General features: G+C 39.6%; 1 protein-coding gene across 2 annotated transcripts; it reads right to left on the bottom strand.

Moving 5' to 3' along the window:
* Nucleotides 1-5,875: 5,875 nt before the first annotated feature.
* si:dkey-177p2.18 (phospholipase B1, membrane-associated) lies at nt 5,876-14,115 on the bottom strand. Of its 2 annotated transcripts, none has more exons than XM_012879019.3 (16): nt 13,737-14,115; nt 13,437-13,501; nt 11,705-11,795; nt 11,539-11,597; nt 11,389-11,456; nt 11,218-11,261; nt 11,003-11,123; nt 10,770-10,821; nt 10,605-10,685; nt 10,449-10,514; nt 10,281-10,372; nt 9,503-9,584; nt 8,800-8,901; nt 8,459-8,554; nt 7,797-7,868; nt 5,876-7,165 (listed from the first exon to the last, which is right to left on the bottom strand). In XM_012879019.3, exons 1-16 carry the CDS (start codon nt 13,792-13,794, stop codon nt 7,049-7,051), a joined length of 1,266 nt encoding a protein of 421 aa, XP_012734473.2. In that variant the 5' UTR covers nt 13,795-14,115; the 3' UTR covers nt 5,876-7,048. The 2 variants fall into 2 exon arrangements, with proteins under 2 accessions (XP_012734473.2, XP_036003468.1); XM_036147575.1 differs by lacking the exon at nt 13,737-14,115 and adding an exon at nt 13,592-13,719.
* Nucleotides 14,116-15,656: the final 1,541 nt, after the last annotated feature.

Raw genomic sequence — 15,656 nt, 5'->3', positions numbered from 1 at the left:
CATCAGGTTTAGGGGGTGCTTTCCTCAGGAGGTACAGATGCCTGATGGGCTCTGTATTTAGAGCCACCACTATGTAGGTCTGTCTCATTGAATCCCAATAAAACATACTGACATTTGTGGTTGTGGTACAAGTCACAGGTGTTGGTTACAGTTTTTTGTATGTGCAGGTCATTTTTTTCTTCACCACATACAGTTTGCCACCAAATTAGAAAGCAATCTGTAAAATAAAACATGAGTAAACAAAAAAAGTATATGTGTAGCAAAAACACCCAAGACACAATAAAAGCAAACTTAAAAAAACAGTCACTATGGCATCCATGTACCCCACAGTCATAATATAAAGCATTCTAAATATGAAAAATACAATAAAATGAAATACATGAAATAAAAACACTCTAAAACAACAAATAAACAAACAGAAACAAAAACACCCAAATAACAGATATGTAAAACCACTAAAAAAGTGAACATATCAAAAAACAAAAGCAAGTCAATTAAAGGGGAAATTAAAAAAGATAAATACATTTTTAAGGATGAAATTCTCTGGTATCTAATTTAGAAGCTGACTTAACAGAAAAAGAGCCTGGTAGCTGAAGGCTTTGCCTCAAAATCTGAATTTAAAACCCCAGGGAAAGAGAATAAGATTTCTGACGGGGAGAAATTAGATCCTTTTGTTCTACATCTTGGGACTAGACGTCTCCACCTGAAGGAAACAGACAAGACTCATTGTGCAAAGGGGGGGGGATTCGTTTCATAAAATCCGATTTAGCTGTCCACAGCTCCTGCCTGATGGACGGGGTGCTGCAAACAGCTGCGGGTCATCCACTCAACAGGTCCAATGATCTATTGTTTAAGAAGTGTCTGCCTTTCAGCATCATCTGACCAAGCAAAGCAACAACAACAAAAAAAAGGACAAAACCGGTTTGAGAAAAGCAACATAAAACACGATCAGTATGGTTTAAGGATAATTTTGACGACAGCTTAACAGCACGACTTTAGTGCTCCACTCATTCATTACATAACATTAAACACATACATCATGTGAGGGGACTTTTAACATAAAATAGTTCTCAGTCATAAAACAAGCTGACATTCTGAATTACCTGCATAATTTATGGTGTTTATGTTTTCATATTTGTGTGGTACATGTTTGCATGAAGAACAAACCAGACAAAAACGCCTTTCATCCAACAGGGCATCATTTACCCTCAGATCCTTTGTTTTCAAACATTTTACAAAATGGTAAAAAGAATTAAACAATCATCAAACTTAGGCACCATTGCTATTTAGATTTTTTTTAAATGGATTGTGATAGTAGCATTGATTCAAATGGCAAACGGTATACAGTGGTGTAATCTCTCCAAAGATGATTTTCAGAAAGTCAGACTCCTTATAATCAAATATTAAGAACTCGGGGATGACTCACTACTTTTGCATTAGTACAAGCCAAGTATTTGGGAATATTGTGCTCCAAAAGGCTGAATTTTGACAGTAGGCACAGGGGCAGTACATTATTTACAAGCAGAATCTGTTACAGCTATGAAGTCTATTAATGGAAATGTGATTTTTCAGTAGTTTCCCCTCAAGGACACGGCAGCTTGACAGTCCAAATTTAATTATTGTTCTTGGATGCTAGAGGACATTGCGCAAACATCTGCTTGAAAGATTTGAAAATGTTAGTAGACCTTTAAAGTGGGTCAGCCATATGTAGCTCATCAACCATTTATAAAGGAAGAAACCAAATGAATGTACAGATTTGAATCTGATTTTAGAACTGTGAGGAAATGATAATGTACAGGACAGAAAATTGTGAAATATTTTGAGACTCACAAAATTTGGCTATGAGAAAGTTTAAAAAAATAAAAAAAATAAAAATAAATCAGTCCAGTCGTTTGGGGCAAAGTTTTCTTTGAAGAAAAATGTGCTTATGTCTAGGCCAAAAAGACTTCAATAATAAACAATTTAAATAACATATTTCTTCATAGAGATTGTTCAAATACAATAAAACAACCACAGATTTTGTCTCAAATAGCATTTTACATTTGAACTTGAACTTTTATCAATTCAGTCATGTGTGAACCGTATGCTTTGTTGTGGCCTTTTTTTCTGGGGGGTGGAGGGGGGGGGGGGCTCTATGAGATAGACTAACACATTGTGCATAATTCTACAGTGTCCAGAAAAAGGACACTCGTCCCAGTATTTTGGGTGTTTTCGATTGGTTTCCAGAATCCATTAGTCTGATCCTCCTAAATAAAATCTAGTGTGATCAGCTGCCTTTGATTCTGTTCTGTATAGATCTCAGAGGTTTGCTGGTGAGCACTGATGAACAAACAGCATCACGAAGATAGGGGGAAATTCATCGTTGTCATCAGGCCAACTTCTTGCATAATCTGAAAGGGCTTTGTATGAAAAGGGACCTTTTCAAAGAACCTGTTCTGGTTGTGTGGTGCTGGGACATAAGTTCAGTAAACAGAGGATGATAATAGAGCTAATGACGTCTTCTCATGTTATACACATCCATTTGTATAGCGTCAGTTTGTAAAATTCTCAGTTTACATGTGAATGTAAAAAAGCGCGTCTGGGTTTATACAACATGAAGCGCCGTGCAAAGGTTTTCATGCTCTTTGAACTTCTTCTAATCTTGTCGTTCTCCGGCTACAATTGGCAAGTTTTTCCTGATAGGCCACCACAAAGTAGCTGGAATAAGAACACATTTCTTTGTTTTTAAGCTGTTTTATAACAAGTATAATTATATAGTTGCCTACGTGTTCTCAAGGAACTGACATCTAAATTGTGGAACCATCTAAAAACAGTCTGCTTGCAGCAGATTCATCAAAATAAACGACGAAGAGAGGTTTCCAGCGGCGGGAGCTGGACCGCTCGCCGCTTCGTTTTACTCCCCCAGCACCATCCACAGAGATCCCAAAGATCCCATTATGCGTTCTGAGCGGCAATAAAAAGGTCCACCTGCGTCAGAGACGGATCCATATTGTCCCGCGTCAACCAGCGGTGGGGTTGTTTAAACATGAAGAGGCCCGTCTCTGAATGGGATCATAGCTTCATTATAAAACCTGACAGCTAAGTGGTCTGATTGAAATTCACCCTGATGACACCTCCAGAAGGAAGGAGATAAAAGCAGAGAGGAGGGTCATATTCCAGACGCAAAACTGATACTGTGGGATAAAAAGAGCAACCTCCAAATAGTCTCCGTCCTTTAAAATGCTGGAAAAATAAACAAGAACACATAAAAAGACATCCCCGTCATTCAGTCGCAGTGTAAGACTTGTGTACATTGCAGCTAGTTTCTATAAAACCCATTACCTGCCATGCTATCCAGCGCATACATTCGAAAGGTAAACATACCAATTCTGAGCCAAACCGCATATAGTTGAACCAGAAACAGGCTCCCATCTGCTTTTGTGCTCATGATAAACTGTTTAACCAGACAGCAACTCAGTTTATGTTACACCTGGCTCGTCCTCCTGTGTCCCGTTCACAACAATGTTGACAATGACTCTGTGGTTTTTAATCTTCTTTTTTGTGATTTACCCGCTCTTAGCGGCTTGCTTTGTGCCTGTAAGAGTTCTCAGTGCATGGACATTCAGGTTCTGGGGAGAAAAATGAAAGTGGGCCAGTCACAGCCTGAAGAGCTGAGGAGCAGACTTTATTCCACGCTGCTTGAAAAGACTGAGCCGTCTGGCGAGATCTCCGGAGGATAAAAAGAATGACAGCATTTCCATATTTAAATCAGTTTTGCTGAGATTGTAGAAGCTAGCAGCCGCGCCTTTCTACGGGATCCCACATATGAGCAGGATTCTTATTTGATGAGAATAAAGTGCCTCACAAAAGTATTCACACCCCTTGGAGTTTTCCATGTTGTTTTCTTGTTACAGCCACCACCTTTGTTTTTCATTGGTATTTTATTTGATTTTTTTTTATACAAGGGTCTTTATACATTTTTTTTACTGTGAATGTAATGTAACGTGCTTCTTTTATGTATTTATTTTTCTTATAATGGAATTTCTATAGAAGTGTTTTCATGTGTGAATGCAGTGTGACACATAGTTTGAAATAGTTTAAACTATTTGTTCATCATAGTTCATCATCATCATAAAATAAAGTTGTACATGATTGTGAAAAGGTAGAAAATTGTTGCGTGGCTTTCGACATGCTTTTACTAAGTGTGTCCCTCTTTTGCTTTCAGCCCACAACGACATCCAGCGCAAGACGTAAATGTGCATCGGTTGGATGAAAGCCTCAGAGGTTTGTTAGAGAACATCGATGAACAAACAGAAGAAGTCACCAGACAGGTCACAAAATAAGTTCTAAAGAAATGGCTGCAGCCTCGTGCCATGCAATGAAATCAAATGTTAGTCATAGCAGGGCAGAATACGTGCGTGTGAATGAGCGGGACCCAGTGGAGCCATGAGGTTACAAGGAGCAGAGATAGAGAAGGTGGAGGTGGATTTTAAGCACTTAGGGTCAACAGTCCAGGGAAATGGCGAGAATAGGCACAGAAACATGTCCAAGCAGGATGGAACAGGCGCAGAAATGTGTCCGCTGTTGTGTGATTAAAGAGTATCAGCGAGAATCAAAGGAAAGGTGTACAAGACAGGGGCTGAGAGCAGCGATGTCTGGTTTAAAGACAACAGTGCTCAGGAAGAGGCAGGAGGCAGCAGAGATAAAGATGTTTTAGGTTCTCTTTGGGAGTGACGAGGATGGATGGGATCCTGAATGAGTGCATCAGAGGGACAGCTCATGTTGGACGTATTGAAGATAAAGCCAGAGAGGCCAGATTGAGATGGTTTGGACATGAACAGAGGAGGGATAGTGGGTACAACGGTAGAAGGATGCTGAGGCTGGAACAGCCAGGCATAAGGCCAAGAGGAAGACCAAAAAGGAGATTTATGGATGGAGTTAAAGAGGACATGAAGGTAGTTGGTGTGAGAGAAGATGATACAGAAGACAGGATTAGAACGCTGAAAGAGAAAAGCCAAAAGAAGAAGACGATTATGCCGTGGACAGAGAAGCTGAGATTTGACGGGTGGTGTGTGTATTTGTGTGGCTAAATACAGGATAATCCTGGAAGAAAACCAGGATTATCCTAGACTTGAGACGGAGGCGAAGATTTGGCTTCAGCGTGACAACAACCAACATTTTGTCAGAGATGTGATGGGCTGGTTTAGATCAAAGCTTAATCATGTTTCAGAATCGCCCAGTCCAACTCCAGACCCAAAGCCAATTTAGGAACAGCAGACAAATGTGGAAGCCAGTGTTCATAGACACCCCCGCCTCCCCAACCAATCAGATTGAGCCTTAGCCATTTCAGCAAGGAAGAATAAGCAAATAAATCAGTTTCCAGATGTCCAAAGCTGGTATAGAGATACCCAATGAAACCATGCTGGTTCTACAGAGTCCTGCCTCAGTGGGGCGAAATACAAATACCTGCTGTGCATTTTAGATTTTTATTTGTAAAAATAATTGTATGATTTGATTCCACTTCCCACACATGTACTTCACTTCTTTTATCACATAAAATCCCATTTAAATACAATGTCTGGCCTCTCTGGCTTTATCTCCAATACGTCCAACATGAGCTGTCCCTCTGATGTAATCATTCGGGATCCCATCCTTCCTCGTCACTCCCAAAAAGAACCTAAAACATCTTCATCTCTGCTGCCTCCAGCTCTGCCTCCTGCCTCTTCCTGATGTACAAGTCTGAAGCTAAAGTCTGTGGTCACAGCAGGATGAGTGGAAATCTTTAAGGAGCATCAATATCTTCACACACACACACAACCAGAACATTTTGCCTTGAGTTCCAACATCCTGTTTGGTTATGTCTCCATGCACGAGTGTAAAAATGCCATAACACCAATTTAAAAGTTTTACTCGTCCGTCTTTATTAACATCTGTGTGAAATAAATACACATTTCCGAAGGCAGACGACACATGCCGGTAATTTCTCCTCAAAAATACACAAAGTAGTCATTGTCTACAACGGCTAAACCTCTCCGCCAGCTCCAAGTCTATCTGCTAAAGACGGGTTCATTGTGTTGTAAAAAAAACAACTGCTGGAATCTTCCCAAGTGATGCTCAGACATTCAAAGTGGCGTTGTGGCTCACTCAGAGACCGCATCGATGGAGAGACCTACATTAGGACAAGAAAGCAACAGCTCCATACAACATTGGGTCAGAAGTTCATCATATATCCGGGGCTTTTAATAGTTCATTTAAAACCGTTGTCTTCGTGGATTAAAGATTATGCAAAACACAAGTTCAAAATATATATATATATATAATTAAATGCAAAAGTAAGAATTTATTGTAAATTAAGTCCAGAAATTACCCAGATTGTACATGAGGATGCAAGAAAATTCAAACACCTAACTAATAAGTATCTTTTGTAGAGAACAGACATGTGTTTTGCCAACATCTACAAGCAGCTGGTATAATTCTGGCACAACACTGGACCTCTCTTCCTAGCAGTAATGGCAGAGCTTACTTAAGCTCCCTAGCATGGACTTGGATCTTAAGCATATCTCACAAGTTTTCAACAGGATTCCGGCTGTTCCAGAAGCTAAAAGCTAACCTGCGTACCTAAACCTGTTGGAACGCCCAGCCATGTCCAAGTGTCAACCATCTACCCATATGCTTGATAAAAATCAACGAATTTGGAGCTACTTCCTTGTGTTCATGATTCCATTCCCTTTGTGTAACGCACCAGTACCAAAACGGGCCCACAGCATGAGGGTAAACTGTGTGATTCTTGAAAACACCCATTATAGAGTAGTTGACAACATTTAAGTAAACACTAATAGAAGATTGTGTCATTTTGATCATGAGTGGATTAGAAAAAGTCCTCATTAGCTTCAAATCTGTGCACCCAGTTCTTGTTCTTAAAAACTACTGAAGGTGCTTGTTGTTATGTCTTACTATCATGGCAAAAAACAGTTGTCTAATATTTTATTAAAAGCCCAAAATAATTAAGAACCTTCATCCCCATAAATGTATGTAAGGTTCTGACCAGAACTGGAAATCTGAGATGGGTTTAGGTCACATGCAGCAGGAGCAGCAGGATGATGGCTGCCAGCGAATTAGCCTTGGAGGGAAGAAGAGTGCGACTCGACTTTGCTGCGACCGGCCGGGTGTAGATATACGGGTGTTCCTGCAGGCACACAAATAACACAAGACAGGAAATTAATTTATACCATATCTTATTACAGATTTATTTTATAGATTCTCTATATTTTGCAAATGTATTTATTTGTCATATACTATTTGTTGGTCCCCTGATTCAGCACCAGTAGCTGCTCAAGGACTCTCGTAATACCAAAACAGAGACTACTTAAAGTATCCCATGACCCTTCCCATTTCCTGTATGCTGTACCTGTTGGTTATTAAGCACTTCTTCAGGATATATCCTGAATGAATGTGCTGATCCTGGGACCAGAAGTGAACCGGACCAAAACGGCTAAAGCGATTTGTGGGTTCAAGATCCGAGAAACAACACATTGCATCTCTTTTAAAAGGTTAAAACGTAAAATCAACAATATGGAGTCTTTTACAGAGCACAGGTTTGCTAGATCTGGCAACACAGATTGATTCAGCAAAGCAAGAGTCAATAATGTATGTAAATAACATATTTACACGTCTATTCAACATCTAACACCTATTATCCTTCAGATGTACAACGTTTTATTATTATTTAGTTAATATACAGTGAACTGTTTACTGTGGCGGGTGTTAGTCTCGGTTTCTGAGCGTTACCCGGTGAAAGCTACCATCCTGGGACTCACCGAAGGCGGACAGTTGAGACTGATGGGTTCAGAAAAGCTGCTCACGATCACCTTTCCTCCGTCGGGCTGAAACTGTTAGCAGGATACAGAAATAGGTGGTGACATGTGTGTCGCAGCTAAGTTTTTATATATAAAAAAAAAAAAAACACGACTAATAATGTAATCGTTGGGATGGAATGCAACATGCATTTTTATTTTCCACTGGGTGCAGATTAAATCTAGGAAAAATGCTTCATGTTTCACAATATAAATGATCAAGAAAGAGGTCGGACATAAAGAAACTTAAAATAGTGATAAAAAAAAAAAGGAGCCACTTTTGCTATTCAAAAGCTAGCTGTACCAGTGATACAGTACAGTGATGTGGTTTGAGCTGTGTTATTTTTTACTATTCCTGTTGGATTCATTGGCAGCTGTCCAGCGTCCAACATTTGAAGCTAAAGTCACCCCAACCATGTTGCACCACCTGCATAGCCTCGATTAAAAGACCGTATTTTTAAAAGCAATCACATAACTTCAGAGTACTTCATTAATTAATGTTCTGTGGACATGGCTGCTCTCGTGGCATTTCTATCTGCAGTAAATGGATCCGAATGGTTTGTTCATTTTTTTTTTTAGCCACTGCGCTATTACTTTTAACAGAGTCAGCGTAAGGACTAGTTCACCATGTTGTTCCACAGTCCTTTGGCCAGCTCCTCGTGTCCCTTTATGGTGAAGTGGAAGCAGTCATGCGTGAAGAAGGTCATGTCAATCTTCCCATTCTGCCCAGAGGGGATAAAACATGCTTTTTAGATTCAGCGATGAACTCTCCGACCTATCAGAACAACAAGTGTGAATTAGCAAAACCAAAAAACCCCAGATGTTTGAACAGGGATCCTGGTGATTCAATTCTCTCAGCGCAAAGTTTTGCGCTGATTGATCTCCTGAAAGCAGATCATCCCATGACAACAATATGATTGTTTTTTTTTTGTTTTATCTTTTTACTTTTTGCTGTGGCATTGATTACCGGGAGGCGAGGAGGGTCAGCGTGTTTCAGGAAGGGCTGGAGAACAACAGCAAAATCCTCCCTGAAGAAGCGGTCGCTGTACAGCAGCTTCTCAAGTCTTTTCTGGAAGAAAAGAAATTAATCATTCACCCGATTTCAAAAACAAGCAGTAAGCCACAATCCAAGGAAAGATCTGAGATTACAGAATCGTTTTATGATATTTAGGACAGAGGCACCCATCAGCTCTTGTACTCTTTTAAAAAAAAGGTACTTATTTAGAAAAGGTAAACACGGCCTTATAAATACTGGTATCATCACAAATGACCCGGTTTTGGAGCAATAAAACCCTGTGGCTCTACGCTTCTTCAGGAGTGAATGCTGCTTGTCGGGACTTTGATGCAATCAACTGGTTTCCTTATATAGGAAATTTTTGACCAATCTGTATAATCTGACCCAATCTGTATAATATGATTGAACTTGATTTCGTAAAGTGCCTTGAGATGACATGTTTCATGATTTGGGGCTATATAAATAAAATTGAATTGAATTGAATTGAATAAAAAGAAAAGGTAAATGGTTGCAGAATCATTTTATTCATATAATGATCATATATTTGTAAACCTGTTCTAACCCTTGTACCTGGGACTCAGGGCTACAAAAAATTAACGAGCTGATGTAATAAATAATAAATACCAATGCAACAGAAAAACAGCGAAAGTGGCACCTGAAACTCCAGATTGACCTCAACAAGCTCCTGAAGTTCAGGAGATCTGGACACTGGTTCTATCAGGCATGAGCAGAAGGAGCTGAAACAGGCAGAACCAAAAAAGAGGAAACACCAGGAATAACAACTTAGTACAGAAGCTTGCGTAAATCTTTTAGGATTAAATAGAACAAAAAAAGAGCATTTAACCAACAGTTGGTTAAATGCTCCTTACCTAGGTTCAGAGAAACTCACATCCTTTTTTAGTCAAAAAAGGTAGAGCTCATTTAAACAGGTTGGTTTACACACACAGGGCAAGCTTTTAGCCTCTGGGCCGTTCCAGAGACAAACTTTATTCATGCAAGCAAGCAACATTTTTGGCTGTGTGTTTGGAAACACTGTCCTGCAGGACAACCCAACTGTGCCCCAAGTCCACCAATCAGATGAAAGCTGTCACCCTCAGATCGATGACATTGGGTCAGGACGTTTCAGATCAACATCACCGCCTTCAAGAACAACCAAAATGTGGAGCAATCTACATACGGTCCAGATGAAACCAAGTTTCAGTGGTAAGAAGAATTACTGGAGGAGTCAAGGTCAGTCTTCCAACCTGAGTGCTGCTACCATAAATGTCAAGTTGCACACCCAATTAATGTAAAAAAAATAAATAAAAAAAATCAGGAATCTTAGAGAAGAATAGTTGAAATATGTCATAACGAGCCCTACATCATGATCACATTCCTGACTGTACACCGCAGACCAGCACTGTAGCTGGACATCCTGATTAATATGGGCTCACCGCTGTAGAAGACACCCTGGCGTGGGCTTCTGCACCTCCCTCAGAGTATGCATGGGCAAGATCTGCACCACGTTGACGATCATACGGGGAACCTAAAACAAAAGCGCGGAGACTCACTGAATAAATGTATCAGACCGCGTTTGTTTCTTCCTTTCGTTTGCACTTCACCTCGTTCAGAAGCATTTCCAGAGAGAGGGTCATGTAGTGAATAAAGTTGTCCACCGAATACAGAGCCTAGAGAGAAAGAGTGGAGCAATTCAGCCAACCTGTCTTTGTCTTTTAAACTAAATTCAGCACACACAAAAAGGGAATTACGCTGCTGGCCTTATCTTTGCAGTAATCACAGATGTCATTCATGCCCATGAGGATAGTAAGAAGCTTCCAGTCTTTTTCAAAGTTAAGGCCCTAAAGTGGCACAAAGCACAGTCTGCATACAAGACGGTCTCAAAGCTTTCTTTTGTGTTCAAAGGGAGCGCGCGCCAACACTACCTCATATCCTCTCAGGGTGTCGATTAACTCTCTTGTCTGGCCAGGGAGGTTGCTAGACAAAATAAATCACGTTAAATACAGTTACATGTCTGACTTGCTCAGAAACCTGAAGCCGAATATTTATCAGAACGTGAAATGAAAAGCAAGAGCGTGAATCGTAGAAACTAATATCTCCACTAGGACGCTGCCCCCTCGGGCAGAGATCAGCGTCCGGTACAGTGACGCGGTCTTACAAGGTGTTGTGTCCAGTCACGGCCAGATTAAAACCCGTGTCACTGATGTGAGCATGCATGCCATGGATAGTCTTTCCCGGAGAAGCGCCAAGCAGATTGGGGTTGAATAATTTGAGGATGTCTAAAATGCACAGAGAGGAATAAAGTTGTGAAAAGGCCCTGACTCCAAATTGATTAAACAACGAGAGGATGGGAAGAAATAGTAAATGTCTTACTCGCCAAAGTTATGACATCTTGAAAAGTCCCATAACCTCCGATGCTTCACGGGATACAGATAATGTTATTAGTACAGAATAAATACAAGTATTCGAGCTTTAAGTTTAATGTTGTTGACATGCAGAACCTCTAAAGGAGACGTGTTCTTATTGGGAGAGATAAAATCTCACCTCCATGACACATGGCGAAACTCTATAGGGATCCCAAGCACAGTGGTGGCATTAGCACCTATGGCTGTCTGGAAAAAAAAAAAGTTACTTTTTTGTGTAAATATTAACCTCAGAATAGCTTGTAAGGTGCACAAAAACAGAAGCACCTACTGTCAGGGAGTCCCCCAAAGCGGCAATGACTTTAATATCTGCTGCCTTCACAAATTCAACTAATCCAAAGGTTGGAAAGAAGAAAAAAAAAAAACAGGAAAAGAAAGACAGTCAGTCGAATGCGGTTTAAGCTCCTGTTCCAAGACAACTTTGGACGTTGACATACCTGAAGAGGGGACAGAGGGGGAGGGGGTCATGTCAGGGCACTGGAACACGGGATGTTTGAAGCTCACAGGTCGCGTTTTGTCAGGAAACTCCTGTAAAGGTTAAACAAGACAACAAAATACAACCTCTCTTCTCTTGCATCATTGTAGGAATGAATATATATATATATATATATATATATATCGCCATGGATGCAGGGACTGGTTCTTCATCAAGTCTTTATAGTGGACTCGCTCTTTGTTTTTCAGGAATTTGGTACACAAAGGGAAACTCCAGTATTCTATCGATTCCCCTCAAGGTGTTGTATATTTGCATTTGTTTCTGTTAATTTCAATAATTATTGCTTACAGCCAACGAAACCCAATAATTAAAATTTACAAATACATCCACCTACTAAATTGGAGCAACTTTTACATGAATAACTGCATCAACATGACATGAAATGGAGATGACCAGCCTGAGGTACTGCTGAGGTCTTAAGGAAGCCCAGGTTGTATTAACTCCTTTTCTGTTTTATTTTTTTGTAAGAAGTAATGTAAATGCAAGTTTTATAGCACCTTTAATAGATGCATAGCACAAGAAATGTGTGAATAAAATACTTATTGACTGGTTTATTGTCTCTCTTCATCTTCTGGCCAATGGTTTTCTGCCCAGAGATCAGACAGAGAGACATGGTCATAAAACCAGGTGTTGGTACATCTGGCTGTGTGGGCAGGTGCCAAGTCCTGCTGAAAAATGAAATCAGCATTAACATAAAGCTCGTCAGCAGATGGAAGCATAAAGTGCTCTCAAACTTTTTCTTAGATAGCCGTTCTCCAGCAGATGACGTGGCTCCCCCAGATCTCAACAGACTGTAGAAACTTAACACATGAGGTTCTGGGCCTCTCCATTCCTCTAGACTGGGACCTTCATTTCCAAATAAAATAAAATCTTTACTTTCACCTGAAAAATGGCCTTTTAAACCACCGAGCAACAGAGCAGTTATTTTTTTTCCCTTTAGCCTGGGTAAGAAACCACTGACATTTTCCAGAATGTTGACTTGATAAATGAGAAACCTGTAGCACACATCCTGGACGTGTCTGAGCGGCAGGTCCTAAAGGATTAACTTTACGCTTTCTAAATCTACAAACTCCTGAAAGGCCTCTGCTTCACAAGCCTCTCGAAGCTGAACTTATCCGCTATGTTTGCTAATTTTGCTAACACACTTTTTCCTTCCACTCAGCTTCCCATTAACATGATTTGATACAGCCCTCTCTGAACAGCTGCCTTCTGTAGCCATGTGGTTTACCTCTCTTATGGAGGACGTCATTGACCACCTGCTGGACAACTGGCAAGTCAAACGTCTTCCTTAATGATGTTTTAGCCCATAATAAAGATTTGTAATTTTTTTTTTACCGGTATTAATATTTAGAATTTCTGCTATAATGAATTTTTATGGTTTCCACAGCTGTAAGCCATAATCATCATAATGAAAAGAATTAAACACACTAATTATTGTATGAGATTTCCTTTTTGAGTTTAATCAGAAACGGATGAACCTTGTTTTACTAAAGATAAACCACTTATCACATTATATGCTCTTTAGATTTAAGCGACCTAGACTCTGAACTAGAATAAAGATGCAAAGCAGAGAAAAACCTTTGATTTCTAATGAGCAGTTCTGTTTTTTACCCCATCGTGTCTGATACCACTGCATTTTGTGGTCCAGGTTTAAAACGAGGGGTAAAGCGTACCTTGCTGAGGGCCTCCTTGCTGTAGTGTCGTATTCCCTCCTCATATTCCCACCACCAGTCGCTTCCTTTAAAACAGATTTCAATCCTTTGACTCTATAAAGCACTTAAGTTGTCTTGCTACCGATATAAAACATTTCTATACACAACAAACCCACAACAATGGAATCCCCTGACCTGTTTCCATACATGTATCTGTTTGCAAATTACTATTTGGTGACAAAAACACTGAAATCATGTTTAAAATATAGGATGCTGCAACAATAGCTATAGGCCCAGAGTCCTGCTTGTTCTAGCACTTACCTTTGACAGAGCAGGACAAGGACGCACATGCCACGGCGATGATCAAAAGCGCCTCCATAGCCGCGCGTATGGAGCAGTCAATAGGTCGCCCCCTCAGACCGCACAATGTGATGCTGTGTTTTCACAGCGCTGTCACTTTGAATAACCACCCCGAATACAAGCTGAGGGACAGGCTGCTGGGCCAATGACGGACATCTGAATTCTTTACCACAGTATGGAGCAAAACGCCGTTTTAGGTAACATTTTTTGTTGGTCTGTAAATATTGAGTGAAAGCTTTGAAGCCATGATATAAACCAACCAAAACTGAAGACAATTAGTCTTAAAAGTTTTTCATTCTTATCTTTTTATGTCTGCAAATTAATCTGAACTTGACGCTTTTCTAAAATGGTTTTCAATTCAATTCAGTTTTATTTATATAGCACCAATTAGCAACACGTCATCTTAAGGCTCTTTACAAATTGAATCAAATAATTCAGACAGATTGGTCAAAATGTTTCCCATCTAAGGAAACCCAGTTGATTGCATCAAGTCTTGACAAGCAGCATTCACTCTTCCTGAAAGAGTCTAGAGCCACAGCAAGAGTTGTCTGCATTGTCGATGGCTTTGCAGCAATCCCTCATAGCGAACATGCATGAAGTGACAGTGGAAAGAAAAACTCCCCTTTAACGGAGGGGAAAACCTCCAGCAGAACCAGGCTCAGTGTAAACGGTCATCTGCTTTGACTGACTGGGGTTACAGAAGACAGAGCAGAGACACAAAAGCACAGATTGATCCAGGAATCCTTTCTATGTTGTAAGGTAATAGCAGATGATTAGTCTCCCCTATATGATGTCACAGCTAACAGAACGCCAGACAAGGTGTACCTGCTATGAATTAAAAAAATTACACAACAAAAAGTTAAAGTTGAAATGGCAACAAACAATGCAAAAACTCAGCATAGACCCTGATGTCTTCCAGCAGCATAACTAAAGAGATTGCTCAGGGTAACATAAGCCACTCTAAGTTTATCAAAAAGGGAGAGATATGTTCTCAACTTTCACAGACAAGCAGTACTATAACAGGTGTTAAAACAAAGGAGTAATTGTTAGGATTAGTCAGGATTTATGTATAAATACAGCTGAGTGTCATCAGCATAGCAGTGGAAATTAACCCAATGCTGTGATAATTTTACTAAATCGGGATATAGATATATATATATATATATATATATATATATATATATATATATATATATATATATATATATATATATATATATATATATATATATATATATATATATATATATATGGGCTGAACGATTTTGGAAAATAATCTAATTGCACTTTTTTTTCTAAATATTGCGATTTACTGCGATTTTTTTTTTTAACCCAGTTTAATTTATCATGTCTTTTTAAACATATACAAACAACAAATCAACCCGTTTCCTCGCTGTGCGGATTAGTTGCTAAAAGACCCACAGCATCTAAACTCAGAGCAGAAATGACTGCGTTCTGCCTACGATATATTTCAACCAAAATTGCAATTTTGACTTTTCTCTGCGTTAACCACAAGCAACAAATATGGCCTCTAAATAAAGATGTTTGTAAACAAGGACTATTTAAAACAAGAACTTTTAATGTTTCTATTAATCAGAATATTATTCAAGAGAACAGCTTTTAGTTGATTTGGACATCAATCCTTGTTGAACATAAAGTCCAACCAACAAGCAAGTCTATGTATTAAACTATTTGACCTGTACTTAATGCTATGTATGATTATACAAACTCTAAGACAAGTAATGCAATTAGATTATCTCACTGCTGCAACTGTCTTCCCTTCCTTGTGGAGGCAACCCACTTTAAACATTTTACCAACACCTAATGGACGTGTCTAATTCCCTGATTGTTACATAGCCAAAAATGGCAGACTGACTTTTT

Source organism: Fundulus heteroclitus, chromosome 15 (assembly GCF_011125445.2).
Source record: "Fundulus heteroclitus isolate FHET01 chromosome 15, MU-UCD_Fhet_4.1, whole genome shotgun sequence".
NCBI classification, from domain to species: Eukaryota; Metazoa; Chordata; class Actinopteri; order Cyprinodontiformes; family Fundulidae; genus Fundulus; species Fundulus heteroclitus.
This window is presented reverse-complemented; position numbering and strand designations above follow the sequence as displayed.

Bases quoted from the DNA above. Each gene is read 5' to 3' on its own strand.
- si:dkey-177p2.18 (XM_012879019.3), bottom strand. From the start codon at position 13,794: ATGGAGGCGCTTTTGATCATCGCCGTGGCATGTGCGTCCTTGTCCTGC. The intron at 13,502-13,736 runs GTAAGTGCTAGA...TCTGTTTTAAAG, and splicing joins CTTGTCCTGCTCTGTCAAAG to GAAGCGACTGGTGGTGGGAA. The intron at 7,166-7,796 runs GTGAGTCCCAGG...GTGTGCCTGCAG, and splicing joins GTCTCAACTGTCCGCCTTCG to GAACACCCGTATATCTACAC.